The sequence below is a fragment of the Cryptosporidium muris genome, genomic scaffold, assembly GCF_000006515.1.
Source record: "Cryptosporidium muris RN66 scf_1106632373453 genomic scaffold, whole genome shotgun sequence".
Lineage (NCBI taxonomy): Eukaryota > Apicomplexa > Conoidasida > Eucoccidiorida > Cryptosporidiidae > Cryptosporidium > Cryptosporidium muris.
The window spans coordinates 997,841-1,014,039 of NW_002196570.1; the positions used below are offsets into that span (position 1 = coordinate 997,841).

The following is a 16,199-nucleotide window of genomic DNA, read 5'->3' on the forward strand; positions in this document are numbered from 1 at the left end:
AAATCTAGTGAGATTTGAATAGCGAGATTAAGTTGACGAAGTGATATTTGCCTACAGCTCCGTCATATCCTATAAAAGTTCCTAAATTCATCCCCAAAGTTCCTTTATTAAAAAAAGAAACCTAGAATCTTCCCACCAGTATGCTTCTTTCTAGCTTCTTCTTGGTCCATAATACCATATGAAGTTGACAATACAACATAACCAAATTGTCTGGATGGTAAAAGATTTGTACTTATCTGTTCGATATCAGATAATGGAACATCGTAACGGGGTGATATAACTCCACACTTATTCAAGCGTCCCAATAACTCAATACATATCTTCCCTGCTCTACGATCATCTAAAACCTCAAATTCTCCAATATAACCACGGCGTTGCATACACTGTAAGAACTGAACAATAACTTTTGAAGAGGGACGGATTAGAACTTGACGACGGCCCATCTTCTCTGCATTTAATATAGCCTTTAGGCAATCACTTAATACTGAAACTCGAACCATTTCTCTCAAGCTATTCTATAAAATGTACTAAATTCCTTCTTTAAAAAAGATTCCTAAGTACCGGTTCTTCCCTAAACGAGTGTAACACAGAAACCTGTCGCTTTGCAGCTTACCTATCTATTCTTTCCCAGTAATATAAAACTAGTCAGTAACTGCACCCTGTACTTTATTTAATTTGGTACAGGTTTATTCTATATTTTCCTATATAAAATTATTGTCTCATGAAGACCTGGACGCCTAGTTAACATTACTATAATTGCTTACTATTAAGCATAAGAGACGCCGTCGTCAGAAGTTTATTAAGTTTGACATAGTGCGCTATAATATAGGCGCCAACAAATGATATCTAGTGGTATTCTTTTTAGCGGGTTATTTTGAAAAGTACTATCACTGACTGTTAAAACGTGATGTTAGTAGCTTGCGAGACAATATTAATAAGCTGATATGTGTTAATAGTTATATTAAATAAATGGCTGTTAGAGTTTAGTAGTATATATTTACAATAATTGAAGAGAGAGTTGGGGAACATGATCAAACAAAGGAGTGTTTTTGATCAAGCTAAAAGCTGCAGAACTTCTCATATCAAAGTTTTGGGGAGAAGGAAATTTAAACAAGATGGGCTAAGCTCAAATATTAAAGAGAATATTGAGCGCAGAAGTGCTCTTCTGAAGGAATTACAGGCTGAGAGGAAGAGGAGTGAGTTTGTAGATGAGAGAGAGAGGTTCAATCCATTTAATAATAATAGAGTTCTAGCTGGTTTATTATCTAAAAAGATTAGTAAGATAGGAAATAAGAAGAAAAGTTTCAATCTGGAGGATAATAGTGAAAATGAAGAAGGTATAATTGGGGAAGATAATGATAATTTGGGTTTGACTCATTTAGGAATGTCACTATCATTACTAAGTGATCGTGAAATTAGCAAATTTGATATGAAGGGCTCTGATTTAGATGATGAAGTAGAGGATCCATTACACTCTAAATTTGCGTCCGAATTCTATTTTGGTAAAGGCGAATCAGGAACCACAAATAATGAAGTGCCAATGACAAGACAGGAAATATTTAAAGAAATAATATTCAAAAGTAAAGTAGCCAAGGCTGAGAAGAGGCGTCATAGAGAGGAGCTAGAGGAAAGATTAAAGGCTTATAATGAATCATTCAGTGAAATTCACCCACTTCTTTCATTCAAGCCAACTAAACAAGCATTATCTAGTGTAGTGACTAAGAAACTTGGAGGTATCAATTCTGCACAAATTTCACAAATGGATAATAAAGAGTATCAAATAGATGACTATGATTTATTGCGTAGTGAACTAGTTTTTGATATTAGATCGGGGGTTAGTGATAGAATAAAGACGAAGGAGGAAATAGCTGCAATGAATGCCAAGAAGCTATCTAAGCTTGAAGAAGAAAGAAGGCAAAGAATGCATATGGAGCTTATGCAAGATTATTTTGAAGAAAGTGACAATGAATGTAGAGACAGTGAAATTAAGAATAATGAAGATGAAGAAAAGGGTAATAAAGATGAAGAAAAGGGTAATAAAGATGAAGAAAAGGGTGATGAAGATGATGAATATAATGAGTATAATGAATATAATGAAGATAGTGAGGATGACAATAAAGAAGAAGATGAAGAGTGTAAGAATGATATATCTAATAAACAGGAGTACGACAATTACACTAATCAAGAAGATGTTGGACCAACTTTGGAACTAGCTGAATTGTTTGATGACGAACCCCAAAAAAATATCTTAATGGAGACACTGGATATTGAACCTTTGGAACTCATTCTTCCAGATATATGTAGATGCCAGAATTACCTAGACGAAGTTGAGAACAGAAATATTGATTGGCTTAGGAATGAAGAGAATGAATTAGAGTTACCATATCGTTTTGAACTATCGTCTATATTAGGCCATGACTATTCATATAAGGACCTGATGAAATATTTAGTTAAATTTCATCCAATCTCTCAGTGGAAGCTTATTCATAGATTCCGAGCATGTTTTAATAAGGGAAATCCTTCTATGGTTAATGATGCAAAGCTTATCACTAAATTCCTAATTTTCTATCCTCTCAATATAGCCAAAAAATTAAAAGTAGGGTCATCGGATGTAATGTCAATGAGCCATATTATTGAGTTCTTAAGATTGATGTGTGAACATCTATTTTTCTTCTTGGAGGTTTCCTCTGAAGAGGTAATTGAAATTCTTGCAATATTTTCTTTGGAAATTTGCTGTCTTACTTTACCAGATATTACAAAATTATATAAAATAGGACAATTAATAGAAAATCACTTAACTTGTAAGCAAGGTGAATACTATTGTCCTGATGCTTTAGAGTGGTGCCCAAACCTCTCCCACCAGCTTAAAGATACTCGCAGAACATTTGATATTATACATGTTACTATGTGTCGTATTATGTTTTTAATTTTTCCAATAACTGATTTAAGTCATCCTATATTGACTCCTGTTACTACTTGTCTTGAACTATGGGCTGAAAGATATAGTAGAATGGGGAAAGTATTTACTGAGCCATACAGAACTAATGAATCAATTAATAACTTATTTATTGGTAAACATGCCCAAGTTAGTTTGTCTGAGTCTTGCGACTTAAGATGTATCACTGGAATAATTGCTCTTTTAGAAATGGCATGTATTGGATATACACAGAAAGATAGGGATTTGCCAGAATTTGAGGGTAAATATAGTCCAGGGTATTTTGCGTTATCTGTTAGCTGTGTGAAATGGGTTCATACTAGAGATAAATATAGAGAATCTATTGGTGTTAATATTTTAAGATCTTTGATACGTGTCATAAAGTGTATGGAATTAAATCCAGGTATATATATTCCAATTATTCACTTTGTACTTCCAAACTTCAAGTGGATGATTGAATACAGTAGAAAGTTGCAGGTCACAGATTGTTCAACATATGACAAGTTACTAAATGATGTCATAATACTATCAGAAGAATTAGCTACAAGACCTTTATCACCTGTACAACTATGGCCGAAACTGGTGCCATCAATAAGAATGCTAACACCTAAAATTGATGACCCTTCTGTACCCAATGCTATAAAAGCTTTAATGGGACCTAGACAGAATTTGAGAGAAACACAAGGTGATGTGGAGAAGAGACTATATCTATCAAGAATAAAGAAAGAAGTTAACTCAGCAAGGAGACAAGCAAACAGGCAAATAAGGAGAGATGCAGAAGTAATTGCAAATATTTGGCATAAAGAGAGAAATACAAGGCAGCAGAAGCAGAATCGTCGTTACAATTCATTTATGCAGATGTTAGAGCATGATCAAACGGAATATAAAAAAATGAAGACAACCGGCGGTACCATGGATACTTCCTTAGCACCCTATAGATCAAATAAAAAGGCAAAAAAAAGCAATAGGAGAATGGGTGGTAATGAGACTGCCAGCGGGCTTATTCAATAACACTTAGTATTCAAAATTTTATAATAATATATAATTTTTGTAGTGTAATACTTTTGTATAATATAGATCACTTATAAGAACTTTATGCACCGGATTTTTGGGATCACAGATGTATAGGCGCCAGAAATGACGCTAACTTAGAATCTCTCTATGTAGAGCACTGGCGGTACAATTGTAGGAGTTGCAATAAAGGGTAAGGTTTGAGGAGCTCATATTTTTGATACTTATGAGCATCTATGTTTAGAGATAGGTGATTGATGCGATAATTAATGTATTGAGTATTTATAACAAATGAATGGTTTCCCAGATTCTACGGCTGTATGTTTGGTAGTGGATAGAGTCTTATCTCAGAGTAAAGAATTACCATCAGAGTCACTTGGTGGAGTTAGAAAATTTCCTAAACCTCAAGAAGATGCTAAATTAGATCTGTATACAAGGACAAAAGCAGCTATAGATAAGAACCTATCTAATAAAAAGATTGGGTCTTTATCAAAAAGTAGTAGTGAGAATAGGGCTCCTCAATATGTGAGATATATATCTAACCCAGATACAGTGGGATATAATCCAAAATGTCCTGAAAGAATTATAAAGATGGTAGAGAAACCAGTAGATCCTTTAGAGCTACCAAGATTTAGATATAGAACTATTGGTGGTGTAAAAAGTGATGCAATGGTCCCTATTTTGAGATTACCATCGAAAAAATTGACTAAAGAAGAAATTGAGCAATGGAAAATTCCTCCTAGTATATCAAATTGGAAAAATCCAAAGGGTTATACAATACCTCTTGATAAACGTGTACAAGTAGATAGTAGGAACTTGATTGATATTTCCGTAAATGATAGATTTGCAGCTTTAAGTGAGTCTTTATATATTGCAGAACAGAACTCTAGAGAACAGATAAAGTTGCGAAATGAACTGTTAAAGCAAAAGCGTATTCGTGAAGAGGCAGAGAGAGAAGAGAAACTCAGAAAACTAGCAGAAGCCTCTAGAATAGAAAGATCACAACTCTTAAGATCAGCAGATAACCCTAATGCTAGAAGCAATGCAGTACTTGAAGATGTAGAGGTAGAACATCGTCGTGAAATTGAAAGAGAATTAAGATTAGAAAGAGCAGGGAAGAGAAATAAAATGTTGCGTGATGAAGATCGTGATATATCAGAACGTGTTGCTTTAGGCCAAGCACAACCGACATATAGTGAAGTACAATATGATACTCGTCTGTATAATCAATCATCTGGATTAGGTTCAGGATTTGAGCATGAGACTATTAACATTTATGATAGACCACTGTTTGTAAATAGTGACAAATCTAGGGGTCTTTATAGATTTGAAGAGAACAGAGTTGAAGAGAATATAGGGGAAAGAATTCATGTACCATCATTCTCAAATTCCAAAGATATTGCGAAAACACGCACTAAGCCTGTGGAATTTGAAAGAGACAATGACGACCCTTTTGGTTTGGATCATTTAATAGATAAAATAAGTAAGAATTCAAGTACCAACATATAATCTGTACGAAGAAAATAGGAACTATACTTTATTTTAATTAAGATATAACATCATAATCACTATATAGTTTATGCCTCTGATTCAACACTAACACCTCTTCTTAATGCTTCATAATATGAGCTTGCAATCCATGCAGCAAAGTAATCAAAAGCCACTGCAAGAAGAGCTATAATTAGGACAACAAATGAAAAAATTGAGAAGCCCATTCTTAGTAGCGCAAATAATACTGCTGTAAGCAGTAATAGAGAACTGACTATTAACAGGAGTGCCTGAGCATAGGCAAATACTTTGGCTATAAATTCTTCCTTTTGATATGCTGATAAAAGCCCAATTATACCAATTCCGAACCTTGCAGCAGCCGTAATCAGTCCTGGTAAACTCATTGCTGTTAGAATTTGAAATATTGAAAATGCTAATGATACTGATGCAGTAATGGTCACCATTTTTCTGAGAGGAAATGGTCCGACTTTCCCCAATGGATGAGGAAATACAATGCCAGAAGCTTTATCATAATCTGCATACTCTTTAGCCTTGTCTAACCCTTGCTGAGCTGTTGCAAGAAGACTCTCACTCTGAGCCTTTATAGATTCTGTGTAGTTCGACATTTCTTTAATATATTTTTTTGCAAATTAGAAATTTTATTAAAGTATATATTGTGATCGAAGTGATGTGAGAGGCTGTTTGTGATAACATCTATTTGCATGCATGCATTGTATAACACCGGTACTGACTTACAGGGTGTTGTGGGGTATAATAGATTTAGATAATTCTAAAGGTTTATTAGCACCAGATAGAACCAGTCCTCTTTAATAGTAACTAGAAGAAAAGAATCAGTGATGTTGAAAATTATCTCTAAGTATGTTCAATGTAAATTTCTGGCTTTATACTTTTTGCATAGTTGGAATTTTTGGAAATTTAAAGTTTGATATTTATCACATACTTATTGAGAAAAAACGATTTATTTTATTTTAGTTCAATATATTAGAGTAAATTTCTATCAAAGTATATATACTACAATTTTCAGTATGTTTAAATAAGTATTAGATTTATTTTCTAAATATCTCTCCCAAGAGAATTGGCGCAAAGAGGTTATAGTACAAGCTAAAAGAGAGTTTATGGTAATTGCACAAGTTTGCTAATATAAGGTAGACAATATGGAAGGCTTACTGCATAGTATTAATCAAATTAAGATTGATATTGAGGGGATTTTATCAAGGGGTAAGTTAGATGATTCTAAGGATGGAATCAGGGAACATTTAGAAAAGTTAAGTCTGGTAAACATTAATAGGCAGCTTTTGAAAAGTACCAAGATAGGAGTCTTAATGACCACTGTAAAACGAAACTATCAGTCTATTAATATTATGGATATAGCAGATATGGCTGATAATTTGATAAGGAAGTGGAAGAATTCACTTGCACTTGAAGGCAAGGAAAGATCTCAAAGTAGTCAAAAAAGTGATTCAGAATCCTTACCAAAAAAAGTAGCAAAAATTGATGAGTCTTATGGACTAAGAACTCCAGAAAAAGAGGATATATCTGAGACGGCAAGTATAAAAGTGAAAAATGTTCACAACTCTTACACTGGTCCATTAACTGGAGAACCTCTAAGAGATAAAGCTAGACAGTTTTTATGGAAAGCTTTTGTAATGGGAGTACCAGTTTCTCAAGCTGAACTGATGGATCCCTCTCAAGTATGTGAGATCTCAGCTGAGGTTGAATCAGCGTTGTATAAGGAGTATATTATCAAACAAGGGAACTCAGTGAGAGATTATAATTTACAACTAAAAACAATAAAGTGGAATCTAGGTGATCTGAAGAACCCTGAACTAAATTCTAAATTATATATTGGAAAAATAACTCCAGATGAAATAGCAACTATGCACAGTAGAGAGATGGCCTCAGAAGCTAAACAAAAAGAAAGGGAGAAACACAAACAAGAAAGTTTAGAGGCATGTCAATCTGATTGGGATTTACGAAATTTAGTACAAAAAGAGGGACAGTTTACTTGTGGAAAGTGTAGAACGAATAAAACTACTTATTTTCAAATGCAAACTAGGTCAGCTGACGAACCAATGACTACTTTTGTGCGTTGTCTGAATTGTGGAAATAGATGGAAATTTTAATTCAGAAATATAAAGATATGAACATAACTAGATTAAATTAAGAAGGAATTACACAATAATTAAGTTGTTTTTCTCTATATAGTTGATATTAAGACTAACTATAAATGTTAGATTAACAAGTACTATCATTTTCAATATTATAGTCATGATAAGATTTTATTAAATTACAGCTTAAAATTTTTATTATAAAGGAAACTTTTAATTTCGGAATATCGCCTCTATAAAAAGGAAATATTGAATAAAATAAACTGAGATAATTTAGAGAGAATAAAATTGAAATAGCTAATCCAAATAATACAAGTAAAAAGTGCTTATTGGCTACCCGAACAGTATTTGGAGTAAAAAAAGATTGATATTCAGCTCTAATCCATAATGTAGAAGTCTTATTAATATCTAGAAGATTTTTACTTTGAATATCGTCATCATTAGAATTTAGGATCCACCAGTGAGTGGGTAGAACATTACCATGTATCTGCACAATATCTGCAGCTAACTGATGACTTTCAGTAACTAATGATGGTAATGGCACTTCATATTCGTCGTTATAGTTCGAGCTATTTTTTAATTTTATTCTGTAGCTTCTTGAGAACAAGTGCCAAATATTGAAGATATTCTTAACCCATTGGAAATCAATTATCCAGTTTTTTTCTAGTTGCAAATATGCAAAAATTAAACTCGGAGTACTCACTTTAATCCACATAGGTTCTAATATTTCATAAGTTTTTGAAGTATAAAATCCCATATATCCAGGTATATCTTCATCTTCCATTATGAGAAATTCAATAGCATCTTTAAATTCACACTGAATAGCATTCAGTGATTCCCTACTAAAATTTGTCTTATAACCTTGTAAAGTAGAATACAATTTACTTTCAGCACTTGTTATATTTATTTCCATTATACTTAGATTACACCAATTGACTAGATGGGGCTTATAATGTTTATTCTCTGCTTGTTTTTTAGTAAGTGATTTATGTACTTGTCTATCAAGTTTATCTTTAGTGAACTTTGGTAGTGGAAATTTGCCAGGTGGATAGACATTAAGATCTTTAAAATTACTCCTATATAATTCTATTGATTGGTTGTAAAATGTCATGGGACCATAAAATGTTTGAGCCCAAATATCACTACACATACATAGATATACACCAAATTGACAGTAACGCAGCTTTATCGGCAAGCTATAATACAGATTATTATTGTACAAAATTCTTGCATATATTTTAGTGTTAAAAGGTAAGATCTTATTAACTTGGATACTACTGCTATAGCAAAATATAATAGAAGGTGCTTCTATACTAGTCGATTCTGAATATGTAGTAACAAAACTATTTATACGGCCATAATGTACATATAAGCGAAAGGAGTTGTAAATACTTGCTATTACGAAAATAAAGATGGCAATTTGATAGATTGTAGCAATTACTTCAGTAAAGTAAGCACGACGACCAGTTCCAAATGTTCCCGGTAATACAGTATCACGTATGCTTTCATATAACTTCATTGAGTGCAATTCAGTGGACTCAAAGTCACTATAGATATCTTAATTTAGCCATTTCCTAAATCTTCTTAAAACGTTTGACTTTGCATCAGTTTGAGTTTCATCAATATCATTGCATAAGGCGCCAATATGTGCATTCAGAGATTTTCTAAGTTAGAGCCCAAATATATATTTTAACTTTAAGTAAGATGTTTAATATGCTCTGCTGTGAAATTTTATTTCAATACTCGAATGTATTCAGTAGACATCAATATAGAAGGCTCATGTGGGATTTTGCGGACTATTGACTGTGTTAGAGTAAGGAAATTAAATTACTTAAAAATCAAGTACGACTCACAATGTAGACCTATAAATATCAGAAAAGATTATTTAAATAGACAGTTTACATCTGAAGAGGTGTATGATGCCATTTATTATAAAAGTAAAGTATTCAATGATGATATTATTATAAGGCCAGAGGTATCTGATAACTATGGAGAGAAGTACTTAGACACTTTTGGTATAAATAATCAACTCTGCAATATTGATTTTCCTTCGAAATCTCACTTTGTTGATAAAGTACTATCTCTACCTTCTCGTTCAGATAGTCTAAAGTTTGGGTTACATCCTCAATTGAAGAATAATTTTTTAAATTATAATGGTTGTAAAGTTTGGCTTGGGAGTACTGAAACAAATGAAATGAAATGTATCTCTGTAAATCCAATGAGCATTAATGCCATAAGCTGGAGTCCTCATTTTTTTACTGGAACATTTGTAACTTGTGGAAATGATGCAGTAATAAGAGTTTATGATGTTAGAACTAGAAGTGACGAATATTCATTTTTATCTTATTACAATACTGCATGTATGCAATGGAATCCAGTAGAAGCTTATTATCTTGCTGCTTTACATGATAATGGGAATTTTATGAGTGTATATGATATTAGAGGACCAAAGTGCCTTGGAATTTTACCTCGAAATATTTGGATAAGTTCATGTAATAAATCACAGTTTAATTTAAACAAAACTAGGGGAAACTTTGCATCTTTATCATGGGTCCCATATAACAAGAATTTAGTTTTAATTAATGAATTAAATTCATTTTATGTAATTGACATATCATTTTTTAGTGATTACTTTGGTGCAGGTCATTTTTCAAATGTTAAAAGTACTATTAGAGAAGGCAATTTAAGTAGCAATGGTATAGCTAGAATAGTGAAAAATTCCAATTTTGATTATGATTCTGAAACTAGTCATTTTAGTGAGAATAGCTTGTCCCTAATATCAAGACAATCTTATGAAGAAAGTGACCCATATTTATGCAGAAGTTTAGATTTTATACCAAATACTTCCACTCTAGTTATACTTGACTGTTTAACTAACAAGCTTCTACAATGCAATATATTATCTACTCAAGATTATTTAAGTTTTCAAGAATGCAACATCTTTGTTCCACCAAATTGTATAGATATTTTTATTCGGAAAGATGATAAGCTTATTTTTCATTCTATTTCTGAAGCAAAACACTTGGATTTAAGATATAATGTGAAGGATGACTCTAATTTTGAAACAATAAAATTAAAATTAGCACCAAATATAGAATTATCCAGTTTTCCAAGTTCTTCTTTCATTATATCTAAATTAGACTTTATATCACATAAGAAGCTTTCTCTACTTTGTTTAGGCAAAAACAGAACTCAACAGGAATTTGGGCAGTTTACCCAAAATAATAAGGGTATGAATATAATGAAGAATTTACTACAGAAATGTGTAAATGATATCTTAAATATTTATGAGAAGAAGAAAAGTAATCCTCAATTAATATTAAATATATTGTTTATGTCTGTACAAAGTAGTGAGAAAGTTTTTGTTCGTCTAAGACGTCATACATCTTTAAGAAATCAAATAATTTGTGAAGATAATAGAGAAAAGTTTAAATCAATTTTAGATGGCACTTTTGACTCTTTTGAGTTTCATATTATACTGAGTTTATGCGAAAAAAATGGTGTTTTTATACATGTTACATATCATATAAACCGTACAATGTTTGCAGGACCTTGGAATTCTGGAGACAAAAATTTACCTCATGAAAACTCTAAGATTACAAAACCTGATAGATATTCCAAATATTCATTTAATAACTATTTAGTAATTTTACCGATGACAATTACAAGTAGTCATAAATATCTGGATAAACTAGCACTCCAAAAAATATTTTCAGCCTTTGAAATAAGAGTACAGTTACAGGATGATCATATAATTTTGACTGACAACACCAATGAATTTTTAAATATGCCCAAATTTCAAAATAATCTCTTAGAAGTATACACAAATAATTCACAAGATGAAGGTAATTCTTTTGAATTTAAAAATTGGACTCAGGTTTTATTAAATTGGCCAAACTTAATATCAAAAAAAGTATTGAATGTAACTTCTAAAGTTCATAATTCTTTAGATGAAGATTTAATTGAACAAATTGTTGAACAAAGAAATAATGAAGGGGTTAAATTTTCACAATCTGTGGATATATTCAATAAGATATCTAACATTAGTTTAGTAAAGAAATCATCTTCCATATTTAGTGGATATAATTCAATATTTGTACCTACAAAAGTAAATATAATTAAATATAAACTTTTAGTAAATAACAATGAATCTTTTGAAAACATCAAATATCTTTTAGATCAGATCAAAGACATCTTAAAAATTGATTTTAAAGATTATGCCGCAAACAACAATGAATTTGAACATTTAAATTTAGACTTTAAGTCATATTGCTATCAGGTATTAATTTGGCTCAATAATACATTTTACTATTGTGCAAATCAAGATATAACAAGCGCAAGAAGTTTTTATATTTCAACTACTAAAGAGACAAAAAGATCTTCATTCTTGAGTCCATCAAGAGTTCACGACTTACTAACAAATATAAGATCTGATAGTAGCCATAGCTTTAATAAAAATGAGGATAGGAGTAGAAGAACTCCTAAATTTAACCGAAAAGTACTAATATACATCTTTAACCGTCCAGCTGACTTTTTTTTGAATATAACTAAATTGGAAGTAGATAATCTGCTAAAGCTACTAGAATATATATGTACTTCTTTAACTAACAATTATAATGCTTGTCATTTAGTTAAAGCTGTTAAAAAACTAAGTATATATATAAGAAGGCATCTAAACTGCATAATAGAGAGTTCCTATGAGCATACCCATTCTACATCTGATTCAGATAAATTATCTAAAGAAATCCAATATCCGTTCAAATGCTGCATATGTTTAGACAATGTATATGGTCTATACACTCGCTGTGTTAAGTGTTCCCATGGAGGACATACTAAACACTTTAGGCAATGGTTCGAAGATAATAGGAAATGTCCCCAATTAGACTGTCTCTGTAAATGTAATAATTGGAAGTAGGAATTTCTTTAATAAAAAGTGGTCAATAAATAAAAATTTAATATTCAAATTGTTATTTCTATACAGCTTTAGCTTTCTTTCTATCTGCTCTTGAGACAGCATGGAAACCCGTTTTTATGTTTTGTACGCTTCTATTAGCTCCACAAGCAGCACAAACAATCGTGTATAATCTCGTTCTACTATCTCTTTCAAGTCTTGTATTGGGTGATTTACACATTGAACAAGCGACGTATTCCATAATATATTTCCTTAGTAATACTTCAATATGTTTAGGACCATATTTACCTTTTAGTACCAATTGTCCATCTCCTGCTATAGATCCTTCAGTTCCAAGCTCACTTAGAACAAACTGGAAGACATGATCTGCATTCCTTTGCATGATGTTACATATTTCTTGGAAGTTCATCCATGCTACCTTTTTGCTACCAACACGTACTACCTGTGGAGGTTTTAATGTATATCTCTTAGTGCCCCATAGATCTGGATTGTGTTCGAGTATCAATCTTCTGACTCTTTCCAAAAGCTCTTCATATGGGTATATAGCACCACGAATAAAAGTTGATCCTGAACCATCAATATAACTAGTTACAGGTTCTTCTTCAGTTACTTTTGTCTCTTTACTCTTCTTCTTCTTCTTCTTCTCTCCAAAGTCATATCCCAAGTCAATCTTCTTGACTTCTTCTATTAGTTCCTTTTCAGACATTAACAAGTATCAATTCGCAGCAAATTAAAAACGAGTCTGTAGTTTTCGGAAGACACAAACATTAACTTTGAGAGCAGCAAAAGGCGGCTGACAAGTATCACTACTAAAGTTATAGTTAGGCTATTTTAGAAATTAGCGCTAATCTGTTATATAAAATTAAGGCAAAATTACACAGTATGAACCCGATATCATTATTTTGCTATCAAGGTTGGCAGATTCATCAGATATGTTTGGTATTAGGATATTAACGGTGAAATATAATATACACTTAATTTCTTATGTATTTATTTCTTCTTATTCAACAATAAATTTTGTATCCTTATGATAGGCCAAAAGTGCTAAATTTAAAACTAAATATCCTCCTCCTACAACTTACCGTTATTTAAGATATCTGGCGCCATAAAGTAAAAGTATTGTTATCAGTAAGTTTAAATATCTAATAATAGCTATTAAAGTGGCCACTATCACTAAATAATCAATTAGATATGGGTATTTCCTTATACATACTTTTTGTATTTCACTTAATATGCTAGATGGAATATACTTCTTTTTTAAATATTATTGACTATTTGGTATAAAAGTAAGGGATATAAATCTATTGATTGTCATACTATAGGATATACTGTTTGTATACACAATTAAAGTTAGTGTCTGTTACTAATGAAATAATCTAAATATTGCCTTCCAAGATCTACCCAATATAAAGGGTTTTATTACATTCAGTATACAATCCCTGTAATCTATGGGTTACCCTACTCCCGTAAGGGGAACTAGCTCAGATGGTAGAGCGCTCGCTTAGCATGCGAGAGGTGACCGGATCGATGCCGGTGTTCTCCACTTTTTCGCCCTTCGAAGAACCCCCCACCTAGGGCAGAGATAAGGGAGGACCTCCCCTTGACCTCTCTAGGTGGAAGGCTCCGTGAACGAGACAAATAAAAAGAGAGGGATCTCCTCTTTAAATAAGTTAATATATCCGTACTTTTATAATATACTCTAAACCTACCTTAAGAAGCAATTTCAACATTCGAAGTGAGACACATAATAGAAAATTTGATTTTATAGAAGTTAAGAATTCATTTCTATCTGTAATAATGTGGTTCTTTTACTATATGTTAAACCACTATTTATTATCTGACAAGCTTATACTTACTCCAAAAAGAGTACATAAGCCAATAACTTTAGTGAATAGAAGATAAGATAGAGAACAGAGTCCAATAACACTTATAAATACAATGAAAATAGAGTAATCAAAGGGAATGTTGTAGGGGATTATCAAATACGAAATACAGGCCTCAAGCCAAAACATATGAACTATATAAAATATGATTGAAGATATTATGAAATGTTTATAAAGAGTTGGATTGAACTCTGAGTTCATATACGCCTCAGATATTAGACTTAGTCCAAAAACAAAGATCCATGAACCCGTAACATATAGCATCGCACTTTGTGAATCCTTATAAAGGGGATAAGACCACATATATCCTATATTCTTGAATTTTAAGCTTAAACTAAGAATTCCAAGAGCTACAGATATAAATATAATAAATGGTCGGAAACTACCTGGAATACTTGCAATTATACCTATACTTAGGTCTGAGCGAACTGGACTCAATTTTAATTGAGTTTTTGCGTAGGATAATAGTTGATAATTATGGTCCTGTATATTATTCACTTTTTCTTTATCTTTCTCAGATTCTATTTGGTAATAAAATATTTGAGAATACTCATTACTATTTATATATCTGATAGTACCATCTATATAACCAACTGCAAAAAAAGCTATATAGTATATAATAGCTAAAAACATTTTCCTACCATCTAGATTAACTAAAATTCCCCTTCTAAAAGATATATTTATTCCTTTATTGTAAGTAGTTATTTGAGAAAAAGTACCTCGAAGAGCATTTGATAAGTTATTATTTCTTTGAGAAGAGTTATCAATATTGCCATAAAATGATATAATTAAAGTACTTAAAATAAAAGAAATAGCAGTTAAATATAATAACTCTTTCTTCCTAATTAGGGAATATCTCATTACAAATGATGATATCACAGTAATTATGTAAGGAAGTGAAAGACCAATTGCAAATATCGGATTTAAATCATAACAAAAAGCAATAATAGGACCGAAACATATAGATATTAGAAAACAAAATACAAATGTTAATATTCCAACATCATTATTCTTGATATTCAGATCTGCATTCGTATTTGCTAATATAACTGCAAAAGGATAGAATAATATATTAGTAATCGCCAGTAATGACAAGAACCATAACCACTCAAAACCATGGCATGAAAAACCCTTTATATATTCTATATAATATTCAAAATAGGAACACTTTGAAATATCTACATAATTTACACATGGACGTCTGCCAAAAGATATATAGTGAGTTAGTGGTAATATTGTAAAATATCCAATAGCTAAAGGTACTAGTAGTCTAAGTACCTTTCTTTTGAGAAAAGTATAGAAATTGAAATTTTGTGGTTTGAAACTAACTCTACCTGAAGAATAAAAAAATATTGGCATACCAAATTGAAGAAAAAAGACAATCATTCTTGTAGAAATAATTATTTGAGTTTCTGAAATATTAATATTTAGTATCCGAAGATATTGAATAACATGAACCAATATAACCAGCCATACTGCTACTATCTTTAGCCAATCTATATCATAAAGGCGTTCTTTACAATTATAATAAGTATATTTGCTTTGGGACTCTCCTAGTACCTTTAGCTCCATTTACTCACTAAATACTATCTAAGGTATCTACTTGTAAGAAATATTACGCGCTTTTTGTCAAAAGAAGACATGTACACACTCCTGTCTCTTAATTTGAATAATAAAAATACAAGTGTATAACAATAGAACTCAAGCTTATTAAATATCACTAATTTTACTTATATGTACTAACTATTGCTTTAAGGTACCTGATATTTTGCTTAAAGACCTCTTTTTGTTAATATACTGCCATAATTTTATTAGGTAATATAGAAATATCGAATATACTT

General features: G+C 31.5%; 9 protein-coding genes and 1 non-coding gene across 10 annotated transcripts, besides 5 other annotated features; 5 read left to right on the plus strand and 5 right to left on the minus strand.

Annotated features, from left to right (window-relative positions):
• Positions 1–107: 107 nt before the first annotated feature.
• Positions 108–500, minus strand: CMU_041710 (40S ribosomal protein S15a, putative; the record flags this gene model as incomplete). The annotated part of the gene is made up of 1 exon (XM_002139412.1): positions 108–500. One exon carries the CDS (start codon positions 498–500, stop codon positions 108–110), a length of 393 nt encoding a protein of 130 aa, XP_002139448.1.
• Positions 501–1,027: 527 nt separating this feature from the next.
• CMU_041720 (uncharacterized protein) lies at positions 1,028–3,946 on the plus strand (the record flags this gene model as incomplete). The annotated part of the gene is made up of 1 exon (XM_002139413.1): positions 1,028–3,946. One exon carries the CDS (start codon positions 1,028–1,030, stop codon positions 3,944–3,946), a length of 2,919 nt encoding a protein of 972 aa, XP_002139449.1.
• Positions 1,992–2,133: a microsatellite.
• A 12-nt stretch (positions 3,947–3,958) lies between the features above and the next one.
• Positions 3,959–3,985: a sequence feature (AT_rich).
• A 252-nt stretch (positions 3,986–4,237) lies between these two features.
• Positions 4,238–5,455, plus strand: CMU_041730 (SKIP/SNW domain-containing protein; the record flags this gene model as incomplete). Its single annotated transcript, XM_002139414.1, has 1 exon — positions 4,238–5,455. One exon carries the CDS (start codon positions 4,238–4,240, stop codon positions 5,453–5,455), a length of 1,218 nt encoding a protein of 405 aa, XP_002139450.1.
• A 68-nt stretch (positions 5,456–5,523) lies between these two features.
• CMU_041740 (uncharacterized protein) lies at positions 5,524–6,060 on the minus strand (the record flags this gene model as incomplete). Its single annotated transcript, XM_002139415.1, has 1 exon — positions 5,524–6,060. The coding sequence occupies one exon, from the start codon at positions 6,058–6,060 to the stop codon at positions 5,524–5,526; it is 537 nt and encodes a 178-aa protein (XP_002139451.1).
• Positions 6,061–6,609: 549 nt separating this feature from the next.
• Positions 6,610–7,578, plus strand: CMU_041750 (transcription factor S-II domain-containing protein; the record flags this gene model as incomplete). The annotated part of the gene is made up of 1 exon (XM_002139416.1): positions 6,610–7,578. The coding sequence occupies one exon, from the start codon at positions 6,610–6,612 to the stop codon at positions 7,576–7,578; it is 969 nt and encodes a 322-aa protein (XP_002139452.1).
• A 112-nt stretch (positions 7,579–7,690) lies between these two features.
• CMU_041760 (uncharacterized protein) lies at positions 7,691–9,082 on the minus strand (the record flags this gene model as incomplete). Its single annotated transcript, XM_002139417.1, has 1 exon — positions 7,691–9,082. The coding sequence occupies one exon, from the start codon at positions 9,080–9,082 to the stop codon at positions 7,691–7,693; it is 1,392 nt and encodes a 463-aa protein (XP_002139453.1).
• Positions 9,083–9,310: 228 nt separating this feature from the next.
• Positions 9,311–12,478, plus strand: CMU_041770 (uncharacterized protein; the record flags this gene model as incomplete). Its single annotated transcript, XM_002139418.1, has 1 exon — positions 9,311–12,478. One exon carries the CDS (start codon positions 9,311–9,313, stop codon positions 12,476–12,478), a length of 3,168 nt encoding a protein of 1,055 aa, XP_002139454.1.
• Positions 9,698–9,718: a sequence feature (AT_rich).
• Positions 12,479–12,502: 24 nt separating the features above from the next.
• Positions 12,503–12,523: a sequence feature (AT_rich).
• Positions 12,524–12,536: 13 nt separating this feature from the next.
• Positions 12,537–13,181, minus strand: CMU_041780 (translation initiation factor 2, beta subunit, putative; the record flags this gene model as incomplete). The annotated part of the gene is made up of 1 exon (XM_002139419.1): positions 12,537–13,181. One exon carries the CDS (start codon positions 13,179–13,181, stop codon positions 12,537–12,539), a length of 645 nt encoding a protein of 214 aa, XP_002139455.1.
• Positions 13,100–13,120: a microsatellite.
• A 764-nt stretch (positions 13,182–13,945) lies between the features above and the next one.
• CMU_041790 lies at positions 13,946–14,018 on the plus strand. Its single transcript has one exon. It is a non-coding gene; the product is annotated as a tRNA-Ala (tRNA).
• A 283-nt stretch (positions 14,019–14,301) lies between these two features.
• CMU_041800 (uncharacterized protein) lies at positions 14,302–15,930 on the minus strand (the record flags this gene model as incomplete). The annotated part of the gene is made up of 1 exon (XM_002139420.1): positions 14,302–15,930. The coding sequence occupies one exon, from the start codon at positions 15,928–15,930 to the stop codon at positions 14,302–14,304; it is 1,629 nt and encodes a 542-aa protein (XP_002139456.1).
• Positions 15,931–16,199: the final 269 nt, after the last annotated feature.